General features: G+C 36.9%; 1 protein-coding gene across 2 annotated transcripts in view; it reads right to left on the bottom strand.

The window, feature by feature from the left end:
- golga7 (golgin A7) overlaps nt 1–23,836 on the bottom strand; it is an 89,910-nt gene extending 66,074 nt beyond the window's left edge. The window contains exons 1-2 of one of the 2 annotated variants that reach the window (XM_039768473.1): nt 23,741–23,836; nt 10,713–10,838 (exon numbers count right to left, since the gene is read on the bottom strand). In XM_039768473.1, coding sequence (XP_039624407.1) covers nt 10,713–10,838; nt 23,741–23,749 — 135 coding nt within the window. In that variant the 5' untranslated portion in view covers nt 23,750–23,836. Of the gene's footprint in view, nt 1–10,712; nt 10,839–23,532; nt 23,697–23,740 lie in introns of those variants that run through there. The other variant, XM_039768474.1, reaches the window with a different exon arrangement.
- Between the last annotated feature and the right edge of the window lie 233 nt (nt 23,837–24,069).

Raw genomic sequence — 24,069 nt, forward strand, 5'->3', positions numbered from 1 at the left:
ATTGGTATACGTCTGCTTTGGAATAAGTCCAAATTGGTATACGTCCTGTTTAGAGGCGAAATATTTTGCTTGGTATACGACCTTTGTTTGGAATACGACTCGTGTGCTAGAAAAACACGTGTGGTATACCGGGTGCGCGCCTTCAAAAAAAAAAAAAAAGGGCCAAGTTTTAACCTGTACAGTAATCCCTCGCTATATCGCGCTTCGACTTTCGCAGCTTCACTCTATAGTGGATTTTATATGAAAGCATAACTAAATATATAACGCGGATTTATCGCTGCTTCGCGGGTTCTGTGGACAATGTGTCTTTTTACTTCCTGTACATGTTTCCTCAGTTGGTTTGCCCAGTTGATTTCATACAAGGGACGCTATTGGCGGATGACTGAGAAGCTAACCAATCAGAGCAGGCAGTTAAGTTCCTGCGTACTGAAGTGTTAACCAGGAAGTCTCGTCTTGCTCATTCAGCATCAACGTGTTTCGCTGTGTAAAGAGTTAACTTTTGTGCTCTTTTGTATTTATTTTTGTGTATAGTCAAGCCCTTCATTATGGCTCCAAAACGATCTGCTACTGCTTCAGGGGCCGTGCCCAAGTGCAAACGGAAGATGTTAATGATTGCCGAAAAGGTAAACGTTTTGTATTTGTTGAAGGCTACGATTCTTTTTATTTAAAAAGTAGGAAAGGAATATAAGATCTACAGCCGCAGTGTCCTTTTAACCAGGGTGCAAAACGAGTTGTAAGTGGATGCAATAAGGCAGTAGTCTGGATGGAATCTGCTTTATGGATTTGGATTGAAGACTGCCAGAAGAAGAACAACGGCAGTGCTTCACAATTGCCTGAAGAGGCTCCTTTGGAAGAGCTGTAACGCTCTCCTTTGTTGTGCAGTAAAATTAAACTCATTGTTATCAGACAAGTCATTTTCATTTATTTCATCTAATTGCTTTTGTATTTATGTACTTTAGTATTAAGCAGTGTTTAAATTAGTTTATACAACCCCATCAATGTATAATATGCCAATAACAATAGGATTTTTTTTTCATGGGAACAAATTAATCATTTTCCCATTATTTCTTATGGGAAAAATTTGTTTGGTATAAGTCGAAGGATCTGGAACGGATTAGGGACGTATACCAAGGTACCACTGTGTGTGTGTGTGTATATATATATATATATATATATATATATATATATATATATATATATATATATATACACATATACATATACACACACACAGTCCATAAGTATTTGGACAGAGACAACTTTTTTCTAATTTTGGTTCTGTACCACAATTAATTTTAAATGAAACAACTCAGATGCATTTAAAGTGCAGACTTTCAGCTTTAATTCAGTGGGTTGAACAAAAAGATTGCATAAAAATGTGAGGCAACTAAAGCATTTTTAACACAATCCCTTCATTTCAGGGGCTCAAAAGTAATTGGACAATTGACTCAAAGGCTATTCCATGGGCAGGTGTGGGCAAGTCCATCGTTATGTCATTATCAATTAAGCAGATAAAAGGCCTGGAGTTGATTTGAGGTGTTGTGCTTGCATGTGGAAGATTTTGCTGTGAACAGACAACATGCGGTCAAAAGAGCTCTCCATGCAAGTGAAAGAAGCCATCCTTAAACGGCAAAAAAAGAAAAATCCATCCGAGAAATTGCTACAATATTACGAGTGGCAAAATCTACAGTTTGGTACATCCTGAGAAAGAAAGCAAGCACTGGTGAACTCAGCAACGCAAAAAGACCTGGACGTCCACAGAAGACAACAGTGGTGGATGATCGCAGAATCATTTCCATGGTGAAGAGAAACCCCTTCACAACAGCCAACCAAGTGAACAACACTCTCCAGGGGGTAGGTGTATTGATATCCAAGTCTACCATAAAGAGAAGACTACATGAAAGTAAATACAGAGGGTGCACTGCAAGGTGCAAGCCACACATAAGCCTCAAGAATAGAAAGGCTAGATTGGACTTTGCTAAAGAACATCTAAAATAGCCAGCACTGTTATGGAAAAACATTCTTTGGACAGATGAAACCAAGATCAACCTCTACCAGAATGATGGCAAGAAAAAAGTATGGAGAAGGCATGGAACAGCTCATTATCCAAAGCATACCACATCATCTGTAAAACACGGTGGAGGCAGTGTGATGGCTTGGGTGTGCATGGCTGCCAGTGGCACTGGGACACTAGTGTTTATTGATGATGTGACACAGGACAGAAGCAGCCGAATGAATTCTGAGGTGTTCAGAGACATACTGTCTGCTCAAATCCAGCTAAATGCAGTCATGATTGGGTGCGTTTCATGATACAGATGGACAATGACCCAAAACATACAGCCAAAGCAACCCAGGAGTTTATTAAAGCAAAGAAGTGGAAAATTCTTGAATGGCCAAGTCAGTCACCTGATCTTAACCCAATTGAGCATGCATTTCACTTGTTGAAGACTAAACGTCGGACAGAAAGGCCCCTGCAACTAAAAGCCGCTGCAGTAAAGGCCTGGCAGAGCATTAAAAAGTAGGAAACCCAGCATCTGGTGATGTCCATGAGTTCAAGACTTCAGACTGTCATTGCCAGCAAAGGGTTTTCAACCAAGTATTAGAAATGAACATTTTATTTCCAGTTACTTAATTTGTTCAATTACTTTTGAGACCCTGAAATGAAGGGATTGTGTTAAAAAATGCTTTAGTTGCCTCACATTTTTATGCAATTTTTTTGTTCAACCCACTAAATTAAAGCTGAAAGTCTGCACTTCAACTGCATCCAAGTTGTTTCATTTAAAATTCATTGTGGTAATATACAGAACCAAAATTAGAAAAAAAGTTGTCTCTGTCCAAATATTTATGGACCTGTGAGTGTGTGTGTGTGTGTACACACACACACATATATGTATACATACATGCATATACATTTTACATATTGATAGTTTATGGCCATTGTGGTTATTGTTCCATCTGTATCTTTTGTTGTTTGAGGTAGGGCAGCACAGATGGCCGACACTTTTCCAGCCTTAAAGGTCACTTAAAAGCCAAATGCATCATTATAATCCACTTAATCCTTATTCTTTATTTACTTTAATGCATTTCGCAGAGTTAAAGTTCCCAAACATTTCTATTTCACCAGACTCAAAGCAAAACAAATGCAGCAGGGTTTGCTCATCACTAATGGTCACAGAAGGTGTAAAGCCAATTGGACAAGGAGGCTTTAGTCATTACTGTTTATGTCCTACAAAGCTCAACTCTAAATGACTAATTTTAACCAACTGCAGTCAAATGCACATGTTAGCTCGCCAGGCCACCTCAACATTTTCATTTTTTTTTTTTTTTTTAAAGAACTGTAGACATGCAGGGCAGAAGAGGAGTTACTGTTAAGTTCTCCCCAGAAGTCATGCATATATTTTTTAATGTAAGCTAGTCTGTTAAGAATATTAAAATATTAAATAGATTATTATGACCTTTCTAGGCAACATTACATTTATTGTAGCTGTAGTCTGTTAGTCATGCTTGTTCAATAAAAACAATTATTACTGAAAGTTTAAAGAATAACAAAAGCATGATCATATAAGATGTCCACAGCAGACTGGTAATGTGATTTTCTATTTAGTTAGCTTTGTTATATTACACTATAGACATGAATTTCGTAAATAAATTGATGGTTGATTCAAAGTGTAATGGAAGGATTTTTCTAAAGAGAGGGGGGGATCAAGAGAGCAGATGGGCGTTGATCGCTCAGCGCAAAAACCAGCTTCAAGAAGGAAAAGTACTGGGAATATGGCCAGAGGGTCATGCTGACTTGTTTTTCACTTCAAGGGGCTTCACTACGCAATTCTTATTTTGTGTGCCTCCTGGTACCAGGTGTCGTCATCATCAGGACCAAGTGCAAAACAACACCGTCCGTGGAAAGGTGTGTGTGCTGAAACTAATCACTTCTGTATACACTGCTTACACGTAAGCCGCTTTGGGCAAGGACGCTCAATTAGTATATAAGGGAAGGTTCCGCCCTCAGTTTCTTTGGAAGCTCAACCGTGGGGACAGCGCGCACCGCCCGGTAAATAAAAGGCTAAAAGGGTTGATCCTTTGACAAGACTGACAAGCGGGCCCCCTCAGTCTACTGGTCTGGGATGATGGCTCTGGGTCTTTTGATGTATGTTACTGTATGTATGTATGTTATTGTAAGTATAAGTTTGTCTCTTTGTCTATAACCCATTCATATGTCAAGACTGACAAGTGGGCCCCCTCAGTCTACTGGTCTGGGGTGATGGCTCTGGGTCTTTTGATGTATGTTACTGTATGTATGTATGTTATTGTAAGTATAAGTTTGTCTCTTTATTTCTATAACCCATTCATATGTATTTAAATGTTATAATTGATTAAGTAAACAAAATAGAAGTATTGGACCTCTTCTCTCTGATTCTTTGCCTACTTATGTTCATATCCCTGGAACCATTTTCCCATAACAAAACACAAAGCGTATGAGGTGTAAGCCCAGGCAACAATACTGCCAAATAACAAGCATGTACTAAATATCCTGTACATCATTTCTAAGCTTACACAAACCATAAGATCATTGGTTAAGTTCGAAAGACAGAACTCAAACTACACTAAAATATGTATTAACCAAAATGTAACTGGCTAAAGAGGAAAAAAGGGTAAATGCATCTGGCCCACTAGTCTATGTATGTATGTATGTATGTATGTATGTTCCACCATCACTTCCGAACGGCTGGAGTGATTTTCATGAAACTTGGTACACATGATTCTCATTGGTGAACTAAAAATACTGTAGGGTGAAATCAATCCTAACCCACCCCCTTCTGGGTAGGGTGAGGGGTACTTGTATGCACGTTACCATCCAGTTGACACACTGAATGACCACCAGCGGGGGAACTGGAGGTGACTGCTAGCATTCTTTATGTTGGAGCAGCACCGCACGCCTGTTGCTTTTGAAATTAAGTAGAGCTGGCCGGTTCTAAGCATCAACTGGATGAATACATGAATACAGTGAGATGCAAAAGTTTGGGCAACCTTGTTAATACTCATTATTTTCCTGTATAAATCGTTGGTTGTTACGATAAAAAATGTCAGTTAAATATATCATATAGGAGACACACACAGTGATATTTGAGAAGTGAAATGAAGTTTATTGGATTTACAGAAAGTGTGCAATAATTGTTCAAACAAAATCAGGCAGGTGCATAAATTTGGGCACCGTTGTCATTTTATTGATTCCAAAACTTTTAGAACTAATTATTGGAACTCAAATTGGCTTGGTAAGCTCAGTGACCCCTGACCTACATACACAGGTGAATCCTATAATGAGAAAGAGTATTTAAGGGGGTCAATTGTAAGTTTCCCTCCTCCTTTAATTTTCTCTGAAGAGTAGCAACATGGGGGTCACAAAACAACTCTCAAATGACCTGAAGACAAAGATTGTTCACCATCATGGTTTAGGGAAGGATACAGAAAGCTGTCCCAGAGATTTAAGCTGTCTGTTTCCACAGTTAGGAACATATTGAGGAAATGGAAGACCACAGGCTCAGTTCAAGTTAAGGCTCGAAGTGGCAGACCAAGAAAGATTTCGGATAGACAGAAGCGACGAATGGTGAGAACAGTCAGAGTCAACCCACTGACCAGCACCAAAGACCTACAACATCATCTTGCAGCAGATGGAGTCACTGTGTATCGTTCAACCATTCTGCGCACTTTACACAAGGAGATGCTGTATGCGAGAGTGATGCAGAGGAAGCCTTTTCTCCACCCACAGCACAAACAGAGCCTTATGAGGTATGCTCAAGCACATTTGGACAAGCCAGCTTCATTTTGGAATAAGGTGCTGTGGACTGATGAAACTAAAATTGAGTTATTTGGGCATAACAAGGGCGTTATGCATGGAGGAAAAGAACACAGCATTCCAAGAAAACACCTGCTACCTACAGTAAAATATGGTGGTGGTTCCATCATGCTGTGGGGCTGTGTGGCCAGTGCAGGGACTGGGAATCTTGTCAAAGTTGAGGGACGCATGGATTCCACTCAGTATCAGCAGATTCTGGAGACCAATGTCCAGGAATCAGTGACAAAGCTGAAGCTGCACCGGGCTGGATCTTTCAACAAGACAACGACCCGAAACACTGCTCAAAATCCACTAAGGCATTCATGCAGAGGAACAAGTACAACGTTCTGGAATGGCCATCTCAGTCCCCAGACCTGAATATAATTGAAAATCTGTGGTGTGAGTTAAAGAGAGCTGTCCATGCTCGGAAGCCATCAAACCTGAATGAACTAGAGATGTTTTGTAAAGAGGAATGGTCCAAAATACCTTCAACCACAATCCAGACTCTCATTGGAACCTACAGGAAGCGTTTAGAGGCTGTAATTTCTGCAAAAGGCGGATCTACTAAATATTGATTTCATTACTTTTTTGTGGTGCCCAAATTTATGCGCTTGCCTGATTTTGTTTGAACAATTATTGCACACTTTCTGTAAATCCAATAAACTTCATTTCACTTCTCAAATATCACTGTGTGTGTCTCCTATATGATATATTTAACTGACATTATTTATCGTAACAACCAACGATTTATACAGGAAAATAATGACTATTAACAAGGTTGCCCAAACTTTTGCATCCCACTGTACATACATACAAGACTGCAAGACAATCATATTAGTGAGTCTTCATTGTTTGTTCATTTATTTTTTTAAGTTTTTTTTAATTATATTTTTCTCAAACAATTGAAAAAAGAAAGAAAAAAAAAACACTATTTCCCTCCCAGGCAACACTAGGCATTTCAGCTAGTAGTTAATATCATAAGTGCTTTAGTGATAGCCTTGAAACATTTTTCAATCTCATTTTTCATGCAGAACAAGAGTAAAGAGTTTGTAACCACAGATGACAGATTGTTCGTGGTATTTTGGCTAAAAAATTGAGGGTTGGCTTATCTGCTAATATCTATAGCAAGTTAATCAATGTACAGAGTTTTGAGCTCGACCAATTATGGGAAACACCAGTAAAAACAAACAATTTATTTTTAAATAAATATATTCCCAGTGAATGTGAATATAATTGATGCAGAAATCACAAAACTTCTTTGCCACTCAAATCACTTGGTCTAGCTTGTGAAACCACTCTGCTATGAATGAGCTGATGTCTTCCATCGTTGTTATAGTGCATCCCATGGATACAGACAATAAAACTAGTGAAGAGCAGTAGTCACATGGGGAAAGTTTTAGAAAATGGAGTTGAGGGGACACCTATGCAAATCTATAGTTTCACAGAACAGTCTGTGTATTTCTCTAAGTAACCGACTATTACATTAACATGGCCTTCTCATAACTTCACTTTAACTTAATACTGATACTCTGTATGCTCAATTCATAATAATAACTATTCATGGTGGCTCTAAAATCCGTACTGACCCCAACTCTCTCTTCTGTTTCTTTTTCCGGTTTCTTTGTGGTGGCGGCCTGCGCCACCACCACCTACTCAAAGCATCATGATGCACCAACATTGATGGACTGAAAGCCAGAAGTCTACGTGACCATTATCAGGTCCTTCCATGAAAACCCTAAATACAAAGAGGATGGTTTGACTTATGTTAGGTAGATTGTCCAGAGGGGACTGGGCGGTCTCGTGGTCTGGAACCCCTACAGATTTTATTTTTTTTCTCCAGCTTTTGGAGTTTTTCTTTTTGTTTGTTTTTTCTGTCCACCCTGGCCATCGGACCTTACTTATTCTATGTTAATTAATGTTGACTTATGTTTATTTTTTATTGTGTCTTCTATTTTTCTATTCATTTTGTAAAGCACTTTGAGCTACATTTTTTTGTATGAATATGTGCTATATAAATAAATGTTGATTGATTGATTGACTACCATAAACACCAACAAGGCCCAATGCTAGATGGGTATGAAGGCTTTTTCACCTGTGTTAACAGCCTGGATTATCTGCTCAACATGATAAAAATTTATGCAAATGATTTTGTTGCCAATTGCTTTGACCTTGAATTTTTTGGCGTTAAGAGTGCAGTTTCGACTTTGGGTCATAATGGTGTACCCAGATTCCATGCCCAGTTATGAAATATATCTTAATTGTCCCCAGTCCAAAATGTATTCTGAACAACCTTTTGTTTTCTTCTCTAATGTACAATGAATCCAGTCTCGTCATTTTCTTTAACACTAGAATTACCAGAGCCTACGAAAAAACTTGTAGATCCGGCCCACCTTAAATCCGTTCGCACCTCTCAGCCAGCGTCTTTTGTCCTCTAAATGTGCTGTAACTCAAGGCAAAAAAAAATCGACCTAGTGACGGCTCGTATCTCAAAAAACTCGTACGTTGGGGCACTCATATCTCAAGGTACCACTGTATTTTTGTTGGACAACCTTTAGTGCCAATCACTGTTATTATGCATGTGATTTCTATAGCTCTCAGTATGATATCTGCACCTTTCAAAAGGTAGTCTGGCTCATTCTTCCTGGACAAACTGTTCAAACTGTATCAGTTTTGAAGTGTGCCGTCTCAAGAGTGCATGTCTCTGGTCCTTCCATAGATGCTTGATAATATTCAAATCAGAGTTCATAGAAGTCCATTTAAGAACGCTCCAGTGCTTTGTTCTTAGCCATTTTTGGATGCTTTCAGATGTGTGTTTTGTGTCATTATCCTGTTGGAGGGTCAATGATCTGTGACTTAGACAGAGCTTTCTGACACTGGGCAGTTTGTTTCACTCAAGAATGTACTGATAGTCTTGAGATTTCATTGTTCCCTACACAGGCGCAAGGCAACCCATGTCAGAGTGGCCCCAAAATATAACCAAGCCTTCTCCAAGTTTCACAGTAGTTATGGTGTTCTTTTCTTTGAAACCTTCATTTTTCGGTCTGTGGATATAGAGCTGATGTGACTTGCCAAAAAGCTTCACTGTTATCTCATCTGCCCAAAGGACATCCTCCCAGGAGCATTCAGGCTGGTCAATATGCAAATTCAGTATGGCTGTTTTGTGGAGTCCTCCTGGGTTTTCTTCCACTGAGACCACTGTTACTCAAAAAGTAAAGGATGGTCCATTCAGACACTGATTAACCTTGACCTTGGAGTTTATCTTGTATGTCCTTGCCTTTATGTCCAACATTCTCACTATCATTCTGCCCATTCTGGGGTCGATTTTACTCTTGTGGCCACATCCAGGGAGGCTAGGTAAGTCCCATGGACCTAAAACTTCTTAATAATATTTGCAACTGCTGTCACTGGAAAATCAAGCTACTTGGAAATGGTCTTACATCCTTTTCTTTAAACAAGCTTGTATAGAATTCTCTTTTTGATCTGCTCAGAAAACTCTTTCCTTTGTTTTCTCTGGTCCATGTTCAGCGTGGGTCAGATGATGACACCAAACTTCCAAGTGACTACTTTTCTCCACTTAAATAGGCTGAATATCTGATTGCACAATTTAAAGACATGTGTGATACTAATTAAAGAAAACAGCTAGTTTAAATAATCAGTGTAAACCAATTATTTATCTTTTCTAGGGATACCAACAAATGTGTCCAGGCAATTTTAGGAAAATCTGTGTAGAAAGAGCAACACCTTTAACACTTGCTTTGCTTTACACAATGACATATCAAAGGCATGCAGGTATATATTTGACAATTGCTTTTCATTTAATTACTTTTCAGGAGGTCTACAGCACCTTTTCAATTAGCTGTAAGGGTACCAAAAAATTTGTCCACATGTCATTTTAAAAACTGTTTTAAAAGCATGCACCAAACAGTAAAGAGTGAGATATGCACCATAAAACATGCACTCCAAGAAAATTATTTCCCGTCACAATTGCATATTACTGTAGATCAGTCATGTTTTCTAAATACTGCATAAACAGATCAGTTATCAGATAGAAACACTGAAAGAGAATGAGGGTGTTTGTAGGATTACCAGAACATTTTCTTAAGTCTGCATTTTTTTTGCTGCTTTAAAAGACAAATGGGAAAAAAAAAGAAAAAAGGAAATTAGTGGTTCCCTGACTCGATATAGTAACAGTCTCACAGAATTGTACAGCATCCTTTCTATCAAAAAGAAAATATTTCCATAATACTCTTTTTTGCATAATCTTACACTTGGAAACTATTAAAAAATGTCATTTTCATGGTGCTAAATAGTCCACCTTTGTTGACTAAAATGCAAAACAAGCATAATTTAAGCAATGTATTACTAGCAGAAATAGAATAACTTTTATTCATTCAAGATGGTTTTGTGGAAGATTTGAGGATTTTTTTTAGTTTTGTAAGTAAATGCAGACGATGACCAGTATATGGAAAATGCCAAAAAATCATTATGTTTTAATGTGTGGATTAGGCACAAGAAGACTCTAACATATTTGTAAATCTAATTGACTGTGACTGACAGAATGCTGAAATTTAAACTTTTCCACCAAAAAAACAAAAAAAAAAACCCACACACAAGCCCTGTGCCACACCAAAACTAATTTGGAAACTAACAAAGCTCCCTTGAAAGCAGAATTGTTTCTTACTTTTACTCAAAAATTAAGTTTTTATATGTAATTTTTTATGGCAAAACTGGTATGTTTGAAAATTTATTTGATCAACAACTTAATGGAAAAAGGCAAAGTTATCTTTTCAAAAAAGGGAGAATATTAAAATTGAGAAAATATGCTATAGCACTCAAAAACATCTCTTCAATTTTTGATACACAGGACATATGCTGTGCTTACCCGATTCTCAAGCTCTGGAGGAAATTTGGTCTGGAACTGGCACATGGTACCACTAGCATAGTCTCTCTGTATGAAAACTTTGGCTGCAATTGATGGCTGTTGCCTCATGTCTTGCAAACTGTGAGTCTGAAGGGGAAAAAAAAAAGTGTTTTTTAAAGTTGACACTAGTAGATGCAAAAGACATTTATACACATCCTAGGCAAAAGTATACTGATATAATATTTTAAAAAGTCACTTTAAAAATTTTGGAATATTATAGTTTTAAAATGTCTTATTCTGCAATCTACCATAATTGCCTGCATTAGATATAACCAAATAAACCTACTTGTAAGTTTTAAATCCAAAATAATTTCAATAAATTCTTGTGAATCACAAATTTGAATGAGTTACAAAACAATCATTCTTTTAGCTATTACATATTAGTACAACTTGAGAAATTCAGATTTTCTTTCTTGATGTGGTGAGTTGTACATACTTAACCTCTGCTACAAAAGGACCAATAAACTTTCCATTTCAAACCTCAAACTAATCATGATCAAACTACAAGGGGCAGTCAAAATGTTCCCAGAATTGTGACATACCAGGATAGTGAGAGATATAAGAGAGATGATAGTCTCATTTTAAGAAACTGGCAAGTTCTTCATTTAAGTCTGTTATTTAAGGGTTCTGTTCCATTTTCATTTAAATAGGACATGCCTGGTCGTTTTCCATGCCTACACAGTAGTTTCTTGCACAAAAGTTTACAAAGTAAATATTGTAAACACTCTGACAGAGGAAATCATTAGGACATAGACTGGATTCAAATTCAACGTCAATTGTCAACTTATTATTCTGTGCGCACCTATCAATTTAAACTGGGGGGAGGGTTAATAACTGAGAACTCACAGAAATTCCATATAACTACATGAGACATAAATAAACTCTGCTTCCAAGCATTTCACAGACAGTGATAAATGTATACTGTTTTGAAGATTGTATCCCCTACTCTCACAAATAGCAATTATAGCTAACAATTATGAAACCATTTTCAGGAATGTTTGAATATAATACATAAAGCACCTATTGCAATAGCAATGTCTATCCGTTTGTCTGCATGGAACAACTTGTCTTCCAGAGGACCAATTTTGTTGTATAATACAACCGATCTGGCACTTATCCATTGAGGAAATTTGAATGGAAAGTTACATTTTCATTGTGATATCTCAAGTTCAGTACATCTTTCAAAGTTTTACAATTTTTACTACTACTGAAAAGCACTGGTAAATCCGCAAACTAGTTTATCTTAAAACAAAGAAACATTTGTCTTAAAACTGAAAAACATTTTGTGTAACATCAGCTATGGATTAGTTTACAGTTTCTAATTTATCTTAGCCTACTTGGCGTTAGACCCGAACATCGATCAGGCTGTGAAAAAAGTGTTAAAAGCATTAGTCACGAGTGCCACTTGGCAACTGTATTGCGTCTTGCATAAGCATTAGATCAGAGGATTACTCGGGCTGTAAAAATGCTAACAGCATTAATCCTGAGCATTACTCAAGAAACTGTAAAGGAATGCATTAGGTAAGCATCAGGCCCGAGGGGTACCTGGGCAATGGTGTAGATGCATCTTCTCTTAGCCTTATAATCATGACAAAGATATGTGCAGTGATGTTGAGGAGCCTATCATCAGCAGTGATGACAAAGTGAATCCGTCTTCAGGCAGTGAAATAGAAATGGACTGTGAAACCAAAAGTGATTGCGATGAATCCGAAAGTGATGCTCATGTTTGGGTTTCTATTGACCCTGCTTCAAATAAACCAGCACCACTTCTTTTTGCTTTTGTGGGGCAGCCAGGAATAAAAGCAAAAATACACTTACTTAAATTTATTTCTTGATGATGACATAATCGAAAGCATTGCTGTTGAACAGTGTAGGGATAAATGATGTACATCAAAGCAGTTTTCCCGTTCATAGGTATACCATACAAAAGACATACATTGACAGTATATACGGTATTAGAATAATCATTATTATTCATTTCATATTATTAATTGTATCATTATTATACTTTTTACACTTCTATGTACTTTTAGTGCTTTGCACATTTTACAGTTGAGAGATGAGATTTAATAAAAATATATTTTTCATGCCAAAAAATGCAACGCTTTTTTACATTTCTTTTTTTTTTTTTTTAGTGTAACACCAAGGAGGTTAAAAAAGGTTATTTAGGTTATTTAAACTTGTTTGTTTTCTTACTCTGCTAGTCCAACTGCTGCTCATATCCCCAGTACTGGTTAATTAAAACTCCTTTTAATGTGCATAAATGTGAAAGTCACATGTACTCCTGCTTACATTTTCTGTTACTTGAAAGAAGTTAAATAAAAACATAAAAAAAAAAAAAGTTCTGTTAGCTGGAACAGAATGTTAAGAGGAGAGGAGCTTTGCAAAGGTAGCTTTTTAAAGCACCAAGTAATTAAATATGCATAAGGAACAACTCACCCAATTACTATAAACATAAAATGGGCTTTGAAAAGGAACTGCAGTTGATATACTGGCAAAAGATCAGTGCCAATGGGCATGCAACAAGGGTTGTAATGTGATGCACAGTTTCTACTGGGAAACAAGAGGAAGCCAAGGCTAGAGGAGTTGCTTAGCAGTAAAATGTACAACAATCACTGTTGGGGTTACAGTTTACCAGTGCATTAATTACCAGTTTTGCTTAAGTGAATCTTGAGACTGAAATTAAAATATTTAAGATCAGTGCCATCTTTGGTATTTCCATTATGCAATAAATCTGTTCCTTTCCAGGCTTAGTTAACTGGATAGTTTTTTTTGAATGACTGGATTTTTATTAATATTATTAGCTAGATTGAGAACATAGACCAGTTGCTTTTCTTCTTTCATGGTATAACTAGCATAGCAAAACTCCTGTTTATTAATATTAGACTGTTCAGAGCAATAATGCTATTTCAACAATGTACATCCTAAATCAGTGATGGCGAACCTTTTAGGCTCAGCATGTCAAAAATTCTGAAAATGCCTAACTTGACTCTGCTGGATTGTCTCCCCTGCTAAATAAAAGTAAAATAATTCTTTATATACTCATTTATTTAATAAAAAATACAGCCCAATCATGTGCAGTGTTATGCATTATAAAAGTAAAAGAAAAATCTGTTACTTACAATATAGAATATTATATGTGCACTGTTAATTGGACTTAATATAGTGCACCACAAAAATTACCCTACTTTTAATAATAGTTTTGCACTGAACTGAAAAAAATATGGAACACATTGCATTTGATTTGACTTCAATTAATGGCTTTTTTGTTGCAGAGTTTTGAGAAAGAGAGGTTAGACAAGTCTAAAATTGAAGGTAGGCACATTGGGCACTTTAAGCCCTAGAAAGCAGCACTAACTTCATCTGTGAGTTTCTTTTGTCTGTTTTTATGCTGTTTAATGCCGAGAATAAGGTGTAGCAAAAGTATAACATGGAGAATAAGCCAGTTTAAGAAGGGATTAACAGAGACAGTTGAGAGAAATGTAAAATAGCACACGCTTAGAAATGTAGACTACTTGACCATTGCAGAAGAGTAACTACGGAGGGAAAATTATGTCAGCATTGCACTTTGCAGAATTTATGGAGACAGTATACTAAAATAGTCTATGAGGTTACTAACTTCCTTACCTCTGCTGCAGTGTTGCTTAGTGAAGCTCTGAACTGCACAATGACAAAAAAAATATGGGATATCCCTTATCTCATAAGTATACCGTAAGTATTTGAAAATATCATTTAATATAGTACACACTGGATACGTATGAGATAAGGGTTATCCCATTATTTATTTTCATTGGGCAGTTCAGAGCAACAAAAATATAATAAGATGAAAAATGAAAATTATTTTGTTTGCATAAGCTTCTGTCCCGAGGAAGCTTTTCTGGGGTAGAAAAGCAAAGACTATAGAACACCTTTTAATTTCATTGGCCAGTTTTAGATGGTCTCTCTACATTTAGATAAACTTTTCAACTGCTGTTTTTTGTTCTTCAGAAAGATACTGGTATTTTAAACTTTATTGATTTATTCATAAAAAGAACAGTTTTTGGATATTCTGCTTAATTGGATACAGATCAGTATTGCATCATCCTGTTTCCCTTACCTTTGATTAATTTATTTCTTTACTTTATATTTTCATGATTATAAATACATATATTTTCACCAACAAAGGACACATTTGAATAATATGATGTAATTAAGTACAGATGCAGGGACACCTCGAAAAAAAGGATTATCTGAGGTACTATAATATATTTAATGATAATTTGTGTGAATTTAAAAGTTTTCTAATAATAAAATTTGTGTTTAAAACAAAAGTTATTTGAGAAGGTCACCCGTAGTCAGAAGAAGGGCTGCAACGATTAGTCGACGTAATCGACGACGTCGACTACAAAAAATCGTTGACGCAGAACCTTTAATAGAGGTTCCAGTCACACAGAACTACACTGGATTTTGTAACTGCAATGCACTACATGAACGTCTGGGGGCAGTATCGTTTGTTATTGTTTGTCAAGACTGCACACAGTCCTACCAACGAAGAAGAATGTCTGAGGAGAAGAATGTGGGGAGTGTGGGAGCACTTCACCGAAAAAGAAAAAAAAAGTTGAATGCAGATTATGTAAAGCGGAGCTTTCTTTTCTGTGTATATCAAGGTTTCGACATTGACAGTTAACACTTAAACCAGCACATACTTGGGTGTTAATGCACCCCGGACGCCAAATACTTTTTAAGTAAACGTCACCATTCACAAAAAAAGTGTAAAATTTTAATGGAACACATTTTTTCTCATGCAAAGAGCATCAAAATTACTGCAACACTGATCATTTTACACACTGCAAATGAACTGTAAAAACTAAAAAAAAAAAACTACTGCAACAATCTATTATTATATGTTCAAAGTGCAACTGAAGCCATTGATGAAATTAAGTAAATCACCGAACCAACTGTGCTTGAACTGGTTCCATGAAAACACACAGAGGTAAACACTAATGATTGCAGGCTTGTTTAGTGCAGCGGCTGAATCCCAGAGACAGTGAGGCTGCAGTGCTGCAGGGGCAGGCAGTGCTCATAAACTGACTGCTCAACGAATATACGCAGTGACTGATCAACTCCGGCGTGCTGCCAAATTGCACTGAGAAACAACTTTAGCCGGTTGCGGAGTTCAATGAATGTATGTCACCGCATATACTCGGCTTCGGCGTGCTTCCAAATTGCACTGGAAACCGACTCTAGCCAGTTGCGGCGGTTTAAGGGTTAAGTGCATATAACTTCAGTTATGTTGGCTAACGTGTTTGGAGTAAAAGAGTGAATAGGAGTAGCTGAGCTGTCCTTGTTTTTTTTTTTTCTTCTTTTTCGTATAATATTTGAGTTCATATGAATAGTAAACCATCTCTAACTAACATTAGGTAACTTGTATTTTGCAGTATATCAGTAATTAGCTTGTTACATATTTTAGTCCGTTATTTTTTATTTTGGCATAATATAGTACATGATGTGATAAACTACAACACTTTTCCTTCAGAGTGTGAGGATTAAAACATCTTTCTCTGTCTGCAAAATCATTCTTGTGTATTCCTGCTAGCAGTACTTCTTCTGAGCGTCTCTTCTCAGCAGCTGGGAAAACTTTCTCAAAGAAGAGAGGCAGCCTCACACCAGAGCATGTCGAAATGCTCAAGTTCCTGCACTGCAATTAGGAATATATGAACTGAATCTTTGATAAACTGTACATAACTGTTTTATTGTATTTGTATTGAAGCTTTAAATAAACTTTTGGACTTTAAGACACACCAGTGGCCATTTCTGGTTAAGTTAAATACACCTTTTGTGTTTAAAGACTATGTGCACTTTACTTTGTATTGTTTAATGCATTTCTTTTTTATTGTGATGGTCACACTAATATAAAACATCATATTTCACTGGTTGTTATTTTATTATTAATTTTAATCTTGTTAATGTTGAGACATCAGGGTGACATTCACAGGTGGACATACGTGAGCAGATGAGGTAAGACATGCACTAGAGCCCAGAACAGGATGTGCAACCACAGGTCACAGGCATCAAAATAGTCAGGCATGAAATAATGGTGACTGATCGGGGAAATGAAAATTGAATGATTAGTCGACTAACAAAATAATCATTAGTTGCAGCCCTAGTCAGAAGTCAGGTGAAACAATATTCCCAGGTCTTCTCTGTGAGTGGGTCAGCAAAGAATTTGCACATGCTTCAGAAGGAATGATAACAACAAAGAACCAAATCAAAAAGAAACTGTGAAATATGTATTAGCTTTAAGGTCACAAAGTTCACTTTTTGGATTTGCATTTGGAATTTTTCTCTGAAAATCTAGGGATTGGTGAGTAAGGAGCACAGTGAAAGACTCTGGGATGTCAGTATGATGGTGATCTACTGTACTGCTGGATGATTCATAGGGATACACCAAACAAAGTGAAGTGCCAAAAACTAGAGAATGTAATGACTATATAGTCCCCTTTATATATGTTAAAAATAATAAATTGTCTAAATACCTTCATCTTATTTTAGAACAGTATTGTACGCATGAATAAATTGTGTTATTTGTTACATTTTTATTATATTTCATTTCAATTTTGTACTTAACTGTAACATTATGGAAACTTTGATTATTTTTTTTTATTTTGTTCAGGAGTGCAATTACAAAATAACTATTCCCAATTTAAACAATTTAAGAATCATCATAAATTATACACAGAATTTCTAGCTGGTTATGCTACCTACACAAAAGCTAAATAAGACACTAGCATGTTTCCCCAAGACAACACCTAAAAGCTGGTTGAGTCTGACAGCACATTAGACTAAGTTATGTTGCATGCTAACATGTTCTCCAGTTCTTACTCTGTAACATTCATTGCACAAGCTTTCAATTACATGCTAGTGAAATGGAACGTTTTGAAAAGTAAGGTGCTGGTCGTGCTTTGTGATAATGCTCACAATATGCTAGAAGAAAGTAGCATTAAAAGTAAAGCTTTATGGTTCTCATTTTGCAGTTCACTGCGAATGATGCTTATTGAGCCTGAGAAACATCTCTGACGTGTTGACATTGAGAGACAAACAGTCACTTGTTTTACACACTCACAGACTACCATTTCATGGTTGCCAGAAAGACAAACAGAGCTAGGCTCCTCAACAAGAAAGCTATATAGCAAGATGTCCCAACTCTTTGGGACAGCATACATTATATGTTACAAAGTGTGGTTGTATATGCAAGTGTCTATGTATGGTGCTGAACACGAACTTCCTGCATCTCTCACAGCTCACCAGTGGGAACTTGTGGAAAACAGAATTATTCTACTGGAACCATTCAAGCAACTTACTAATGACATAAGCACAGAGAGTGAAACACAAGAGAAAAAAATGTTACTACTTCATTGTTGGAGATTTATAAGGAAAGTACTGAGGAAAATTAATGTGTGGCTGAAAAAATCACATTCAACTGCAGCCAAGGAAAAAAACTGAATTTTTATTTGGCTAGGGGTTCACTCGCCAAACCCTAGGGGCCAGGCACCCACTATCTTGTGGCTAGACCACACGAAGGGCTTCGGGGCACTCCTCCATTAGAGAAAGCAATTGTATTTAAAGAGATGATATATGGAAGAGTAAGCAGGGTGCCGGAAGAAGGCCAGCATGGTCCTTAGTTATTAAAGAAAGAAAATCAGTTACTTGAGTATTTCACTACAACTGACTATTTTAAATACCAATGAATAATAAAACATAGCAAAAAGTAAAAGTAAAAAAGTAGATGTAATTAAAAGTAAATAACAAAATGATATTAACGCCTTGTCAAAAACAATATTATGAATTACTTTATCATCTACTGCGGTGGACTGGCACCCTGTCCAGGATTGGTTCCTGCCTTGTGCCCTGAGTTGGCTGGGATTGGCTCCAGCAGACCCCCGTGACCCTGTGTTCGGATTCAGAAGGGTTGGAAAATGGATGGATTGACTTTATCATCTAATTTACATTCTATAAATGTTTTTTAGCATTTCAGTTCACATATTGTCACGAACGATTCTCTTTGTTCTTCATTTTTGTTTCATGTATCTCTTTCTTGTTCATTTTCTTTTTTCAATATTCATTATCAGCTCTTGCCGCTATTTTTCAATCACATTCTAAAATTCAACGTTCTTGAATAGATCATTTGCTTTTCTGCTTTGTCATTATAACCAACTGCGCAGAAGGGCGAGTCAGCAGTACTTTGAGTTTCATGGGGTAGTATGGAGACTGAATTTGTGCAGTAGCTGTAATGACTGGGTAAGCAGTGTGGAGGGTAGTGGTCAAGGCTGAATAACATGGATACAATGGAAAACTTTTTTTAATATAATGCAGAGATATACCTTACTAATCCCCAATGGGAAATTATCTATTCACATGACCTTTGGAGGTCAGAGCACAGAGTCAGCCTTTTGTACAGAGCCCCTGGAGCAACTTTCAGGTTAAGCATGGCCCAAAGGAGTAGGATCCTTTCTGGAACTGGCAACCTTCCAGATAACAGCACAGACCCTCAGCCTCAGAGCCACATCTCTGTTCTGAAGAAATCATTGTATGACCTGAATAGTAGCAATCAGAAAACTTTATCGTACTAATGCAATATTATTTGAAAAGGAAACAGCGTCAGATCAGCTGTAAATGTATGCTATTGGTAAAAGTTAGCTTTAGTTTTTTAGCTTTTTTCTCTCAGTCACACTGACACTCTCCCTCGAAACCTTCTGATCTGACTCTAACTAACAGCGCCAATATAAATTAACACCCGATCTGACAAGGTTCATTTTCAAATAATATTGCATTAGTGCAACAATGTTTTCTGATTGGTACTGTTCAGGTCATAAAATGATTTCTTCAAAATGTCACATATATTTATTTGTGTCTTTCTTTTTTGCCCGGTGCTGCGTTGACATCGTGCAACAGAAGGCATGAGCTTATTCAGTGCAAGAAGGAGCATGCAGGTGGCCGGTTGCTTATACTATAACAAGCTTGACCTGGCAGCGATCAACACGCATGTACTGTACAAGGCATGCACGGAGGCCACTGAGATAAGAAGAGTGTTCATGGCTCACCTTGCAGAGGAACTTTGTCATCGCTTCTTACAAGAAAACGCGATGGATAAAGCAAAAGTGGATGCAACATTGACAAGCTTCTGTTCCAGACCGCTGCTTCCTCAACCCCTTCAGTGTAATAGTAACACAGCACAGAGACAAGTGTGTGTACATTGCAACAGTCCTTGCATGTGTGTGAACTGTTGACATTTGAATCTGATGATTCCATATAGCGCGGAACTGACCTCTCTGTACTATTCTTTTCTCTGCATGTCCTGGAGTACAAAAGAAACAGCACTGTTCACCAACATGTAAAGACTGCGTGGGCAAGATAAAAAAAAAACGATCACGGATTACAAGTGCAAGAAGGCATGCAAATGAATATGAATAATGTTGCATCCATGCCGCAATGTTTTCCAAAATGTACTATACAGGTCATAAAATGAATAATTCCAAATATCATATATACCTGTCTCTGATTTTTGTTAGTGCGGCTTTGACATCATGGACCATAAGGTGCATACTAATTCAATACTCAATAAAACTGAATAAAAAAAATTCAAGTCACCACCGTTTGTGTGTCAGCTTTTATCCCTCCAGATCAGAGAATTTCCAGTTCCATTGTCTCAAAACACCACTCACATCTACAGTTATTCCCAGTTTCAGATAAAAAGCAACCACGTCAGATCTGGGGTGGGTTTGTTGTATCGTGATCATGACTGAGAGAGTAAAAGTGGGGAAAAAAAAAAAAAAAGCTAACTTTTACAAGTCCTATAAACTTACACTGGCTGTTACAGACGCAAATCAAATGTATGTTTTCATTGTGTAATATTAACAATAGGAGTAGCTCACTACTCAAAACAGTAAATTTGTGGGGGAGATGGTCTCGAACTCATGACCTCAAGTTTATAAGTTGGCAGTTCTAACCGCTGCACCACCTTTTGTAAAAGTGTTTATTTGATATTTGGCCATCAGCCTTCACACATTATACAGTTCATGTCTACATTTTGTCATTTATTACTAAAACGTGAAAAAGTTTCTGTTTTAACAACGTGTTTACATAGATTGTTGTAGACACAAAACACACATCAAATTATTTCCCCTTACAATTCTGGGTAGCTCACTCCCAGATAATCAATCAAGGCAGGAACTGGGAGAACGTCTTGCCCGTTCTGAGGCGGTGGGGGGATGGTATAGCAGGCTGTTTGCTGCTTGAGCTTATTGACACAATTAGAAGACAAAAGAGGCTGACGGAGAGGTGCGAAAGGATTAAAGGTGGGCCGGATTTACGGGTTTTTTCATTGGCTCTGGTAATTCTAGTGTTAAGCCCAGGGTTACTGGCCTCATTTGTACATTTCATTTCAGTTGTGCTTAAAGGTGAATATGTCTGATTATGGCATATACAATAAACATTTGCTTTTTGGTTTATCTATCCAATGCCATGGTGTCTTAATGTGCTTAAGTTACCCAGAATGTGTAGGTTGTGCAGGTTTTTGTACATGACCTAGAGTAGTTTTGCTAAAGAGGAAGGCCATTTCTTACATTTTTCCCCCTCAGAAACGAAGGAGGAGGAAAAGGATAATATGAAAGGCAACAAGTCAATAATCATGGTCAACTGTTTCACATCCAGCTGTTGTTGCTTTGATAAGGCATATGTTTTTGGTGCATCTAAAACCACTGAAACCTGAGGTAAATAAAAAATAATAACTGGTCATCGGTATTGGCAAAGGCAGACAAAAGCATATTGGTACTGACCAGAATTTTCCTAACAGTGCATCACTACATGTTTTAAAGGTGTATCTAGAAACATTATCCATTCATCACTTGGTGTTTGTTATGGAAAAGCCTATTTAGTACAATAATGCCTACAATGAAAGAAGAAGAAAAAAAATGACTGACAGGTGCATACTTATTGCAGACAGTGTGGCGCAGTGGCTAAGGCTTTGGACTTCAAACCTTGAGTCCGTATAGGTTCAAATAATGCCACTGACACTGTGTGACCCTGAGCAAGTCACTTCACCTGCCTGTGCTCCAATTGGAAAAAGAAATGTAACCAATTTTATCTCAAATGTTGTAAGTTGCCTTGGATAAAGGTATCAGCCAAATAAATACATGCAATATACAATACTGTATGTTAATAGGATCATAGTAATACTTAATACTATTGGTAAAAATGAGAGACCTTCAGAATTAATGATAAGCCAGGTGTCTCTGAAAACGAACAACACAGCTGCTCCAAGATCAAACACACATGCAGCTAAACTACAACAAACATGATCTCCAGCATCTACAAAATGACACTTCAGGGGATTGCAATAGAAATCCTTCAGCTGTGGCAAGACAGTGTGCATAAAGGCAACAGACTACCTATCAACAGGCCATCTACAGTGACCCACTGATCCCACATCCAGAAAAGCATAGTAGTGCAGGCGATAGTAGTACTGCAACTAAAAAGTACAATGAAATTTGCACTTGAATCATGTCTGATCAAAATGCCTAAATAATAAACATGAACGTATTATAATACAGAACTTCATTTTAATTAACAGAGAAACAAAAATTGAAAAAATATATATCCTTCACATACCCTTGTCAACACATTTGCAAATTCTAAATAAGACCGTTAATCTGACAACATTAGAACATTTATGAACAATTCCTACATAATCACTAACATATGGAAATTTTCTCCTTAATTTAGACCAAAAAAAATCTACCACAATGGGGGAAAAAATGATAGCAGGGGAAGATTAGAGAATGTAAAAAAAAAAAACAATTCTTATCTGCACTATATATGAAACACTACTGCATTAAATCAGACTAAAACACCAGTCAATGACATTTCATAATTAAATATCCATTTTCTATACAGTATATACTGAATTTCTTATTTCATAAAGCTTGACTCCACATAAAACAAATTAATCAAAACAGTCTTTATTTATATAAGGAAATAAATCCCGGTTTACATTTATTAAGATCATCCTAAATAGAACTGCTACAGTTACTTAACGATGAAAAAATTATCCCCTCACATTGTCAAAGCACATTCTGCTCATTGCCATGCATGCCAATGTTTTATCTGTGAAAATCTGCTGACACCCTGCAACATGTTTAGGAAATATCATTTGTTGATCCTAGACACTACCATTCAAAGAAATAACATTAATTAACAAATAACTTAATTCTACAACGCCTCATCCCGACACAACAACGCTAGCCTAAATAGTACTACAAAGCTACAACACCAAATAATTCAGTTCATGAAAGCGAAATATCATTGGAAATTAAAAAGGATATTAGACAAAAAATACTAATTAAACTAGAAAAATATAAAAATGATTTTCTCCAATTTGCAGTACACTGTCAAGACGTTCTGCTAACTAAAGGGAATGGAGAAAATTATTAGTACATTCAAAACTGGCGCTTTTTTGAACGTAAGATACGCTGCAGAAGAACAGACAAAAAATATATTTCAATGATTTATATTTCATAGGTAAACAATATGATAAATCTGCTAACAAAAGGTACCAGGTAAGTTATAGAGATCAAACTGGTGCATCTTCACGAAAGCAACGAGGAGCAGTTTAGTGTAATCATGGAAACAAGTTCATATTTATAAAAGAATGTCGCGACAAGACGGCTCCCATGAGAGAATTATTTAAAAACTTAAAACGCGACTATATCTAACAGACAAGTGACGATGAAACGCCGAAGCCTACTTTGCCCTGTCGACAGCTCCTGCCCTCTTTCTTCTCACACCCCAAGTGACCAAATGCAGCATCTAACGAAACCGAAATTATGACTCATCGTTTAGAACGAGACTGTCCCATATGTTTCAATATAGGGAGACAGGCGTTTTACAGAAATATTCCTATTTAATTTGGAAAAGTATATGCTTCTCTGTCTCAAAAGATAAAACCTTCTTACCTCCGCCATGATGAAGGCTTTGTCTACTTCCGGCTTCGCCAGTGCGCCGCAAATACGATCCGGAATGCAATGTCTCTTGTTGACCTGTTAGAAAGGTTCCACTACACCAGTCCACCCGGCCTTTAGTGAAACCAGGTTTTTATAAAAGAACATTAAAAAAAGCTGAATCAGATGAATTTTAAAATATTTTTGTATGTATGCCAATCAATTTTCTGTACCCAACTTATAGCTAGAATTACAATAATCTTAAGTTTACTAACAAGGTACAAAATACACATACAACAAAAATGATCTGTAAGTATGTTAACAAAGTGTAAGTATTTATTAGG

The sequence above is a fragment of the Polypterus senegalus genome, chromosome 11 (genome assembly GCF_016835505.1).
Source record: "Polypterus senegalus isolate Bchr_013 chromosome 11, ASM1683550v1, whole genome shotgun sequence".
In the NCBI taxonomy this organism is placed as follows: Eukaryota; Metazoa; Chordata; class Cladistia; order Polypteriformes; family Polypteridae; genus Polypterus; species Polypterus senegalus.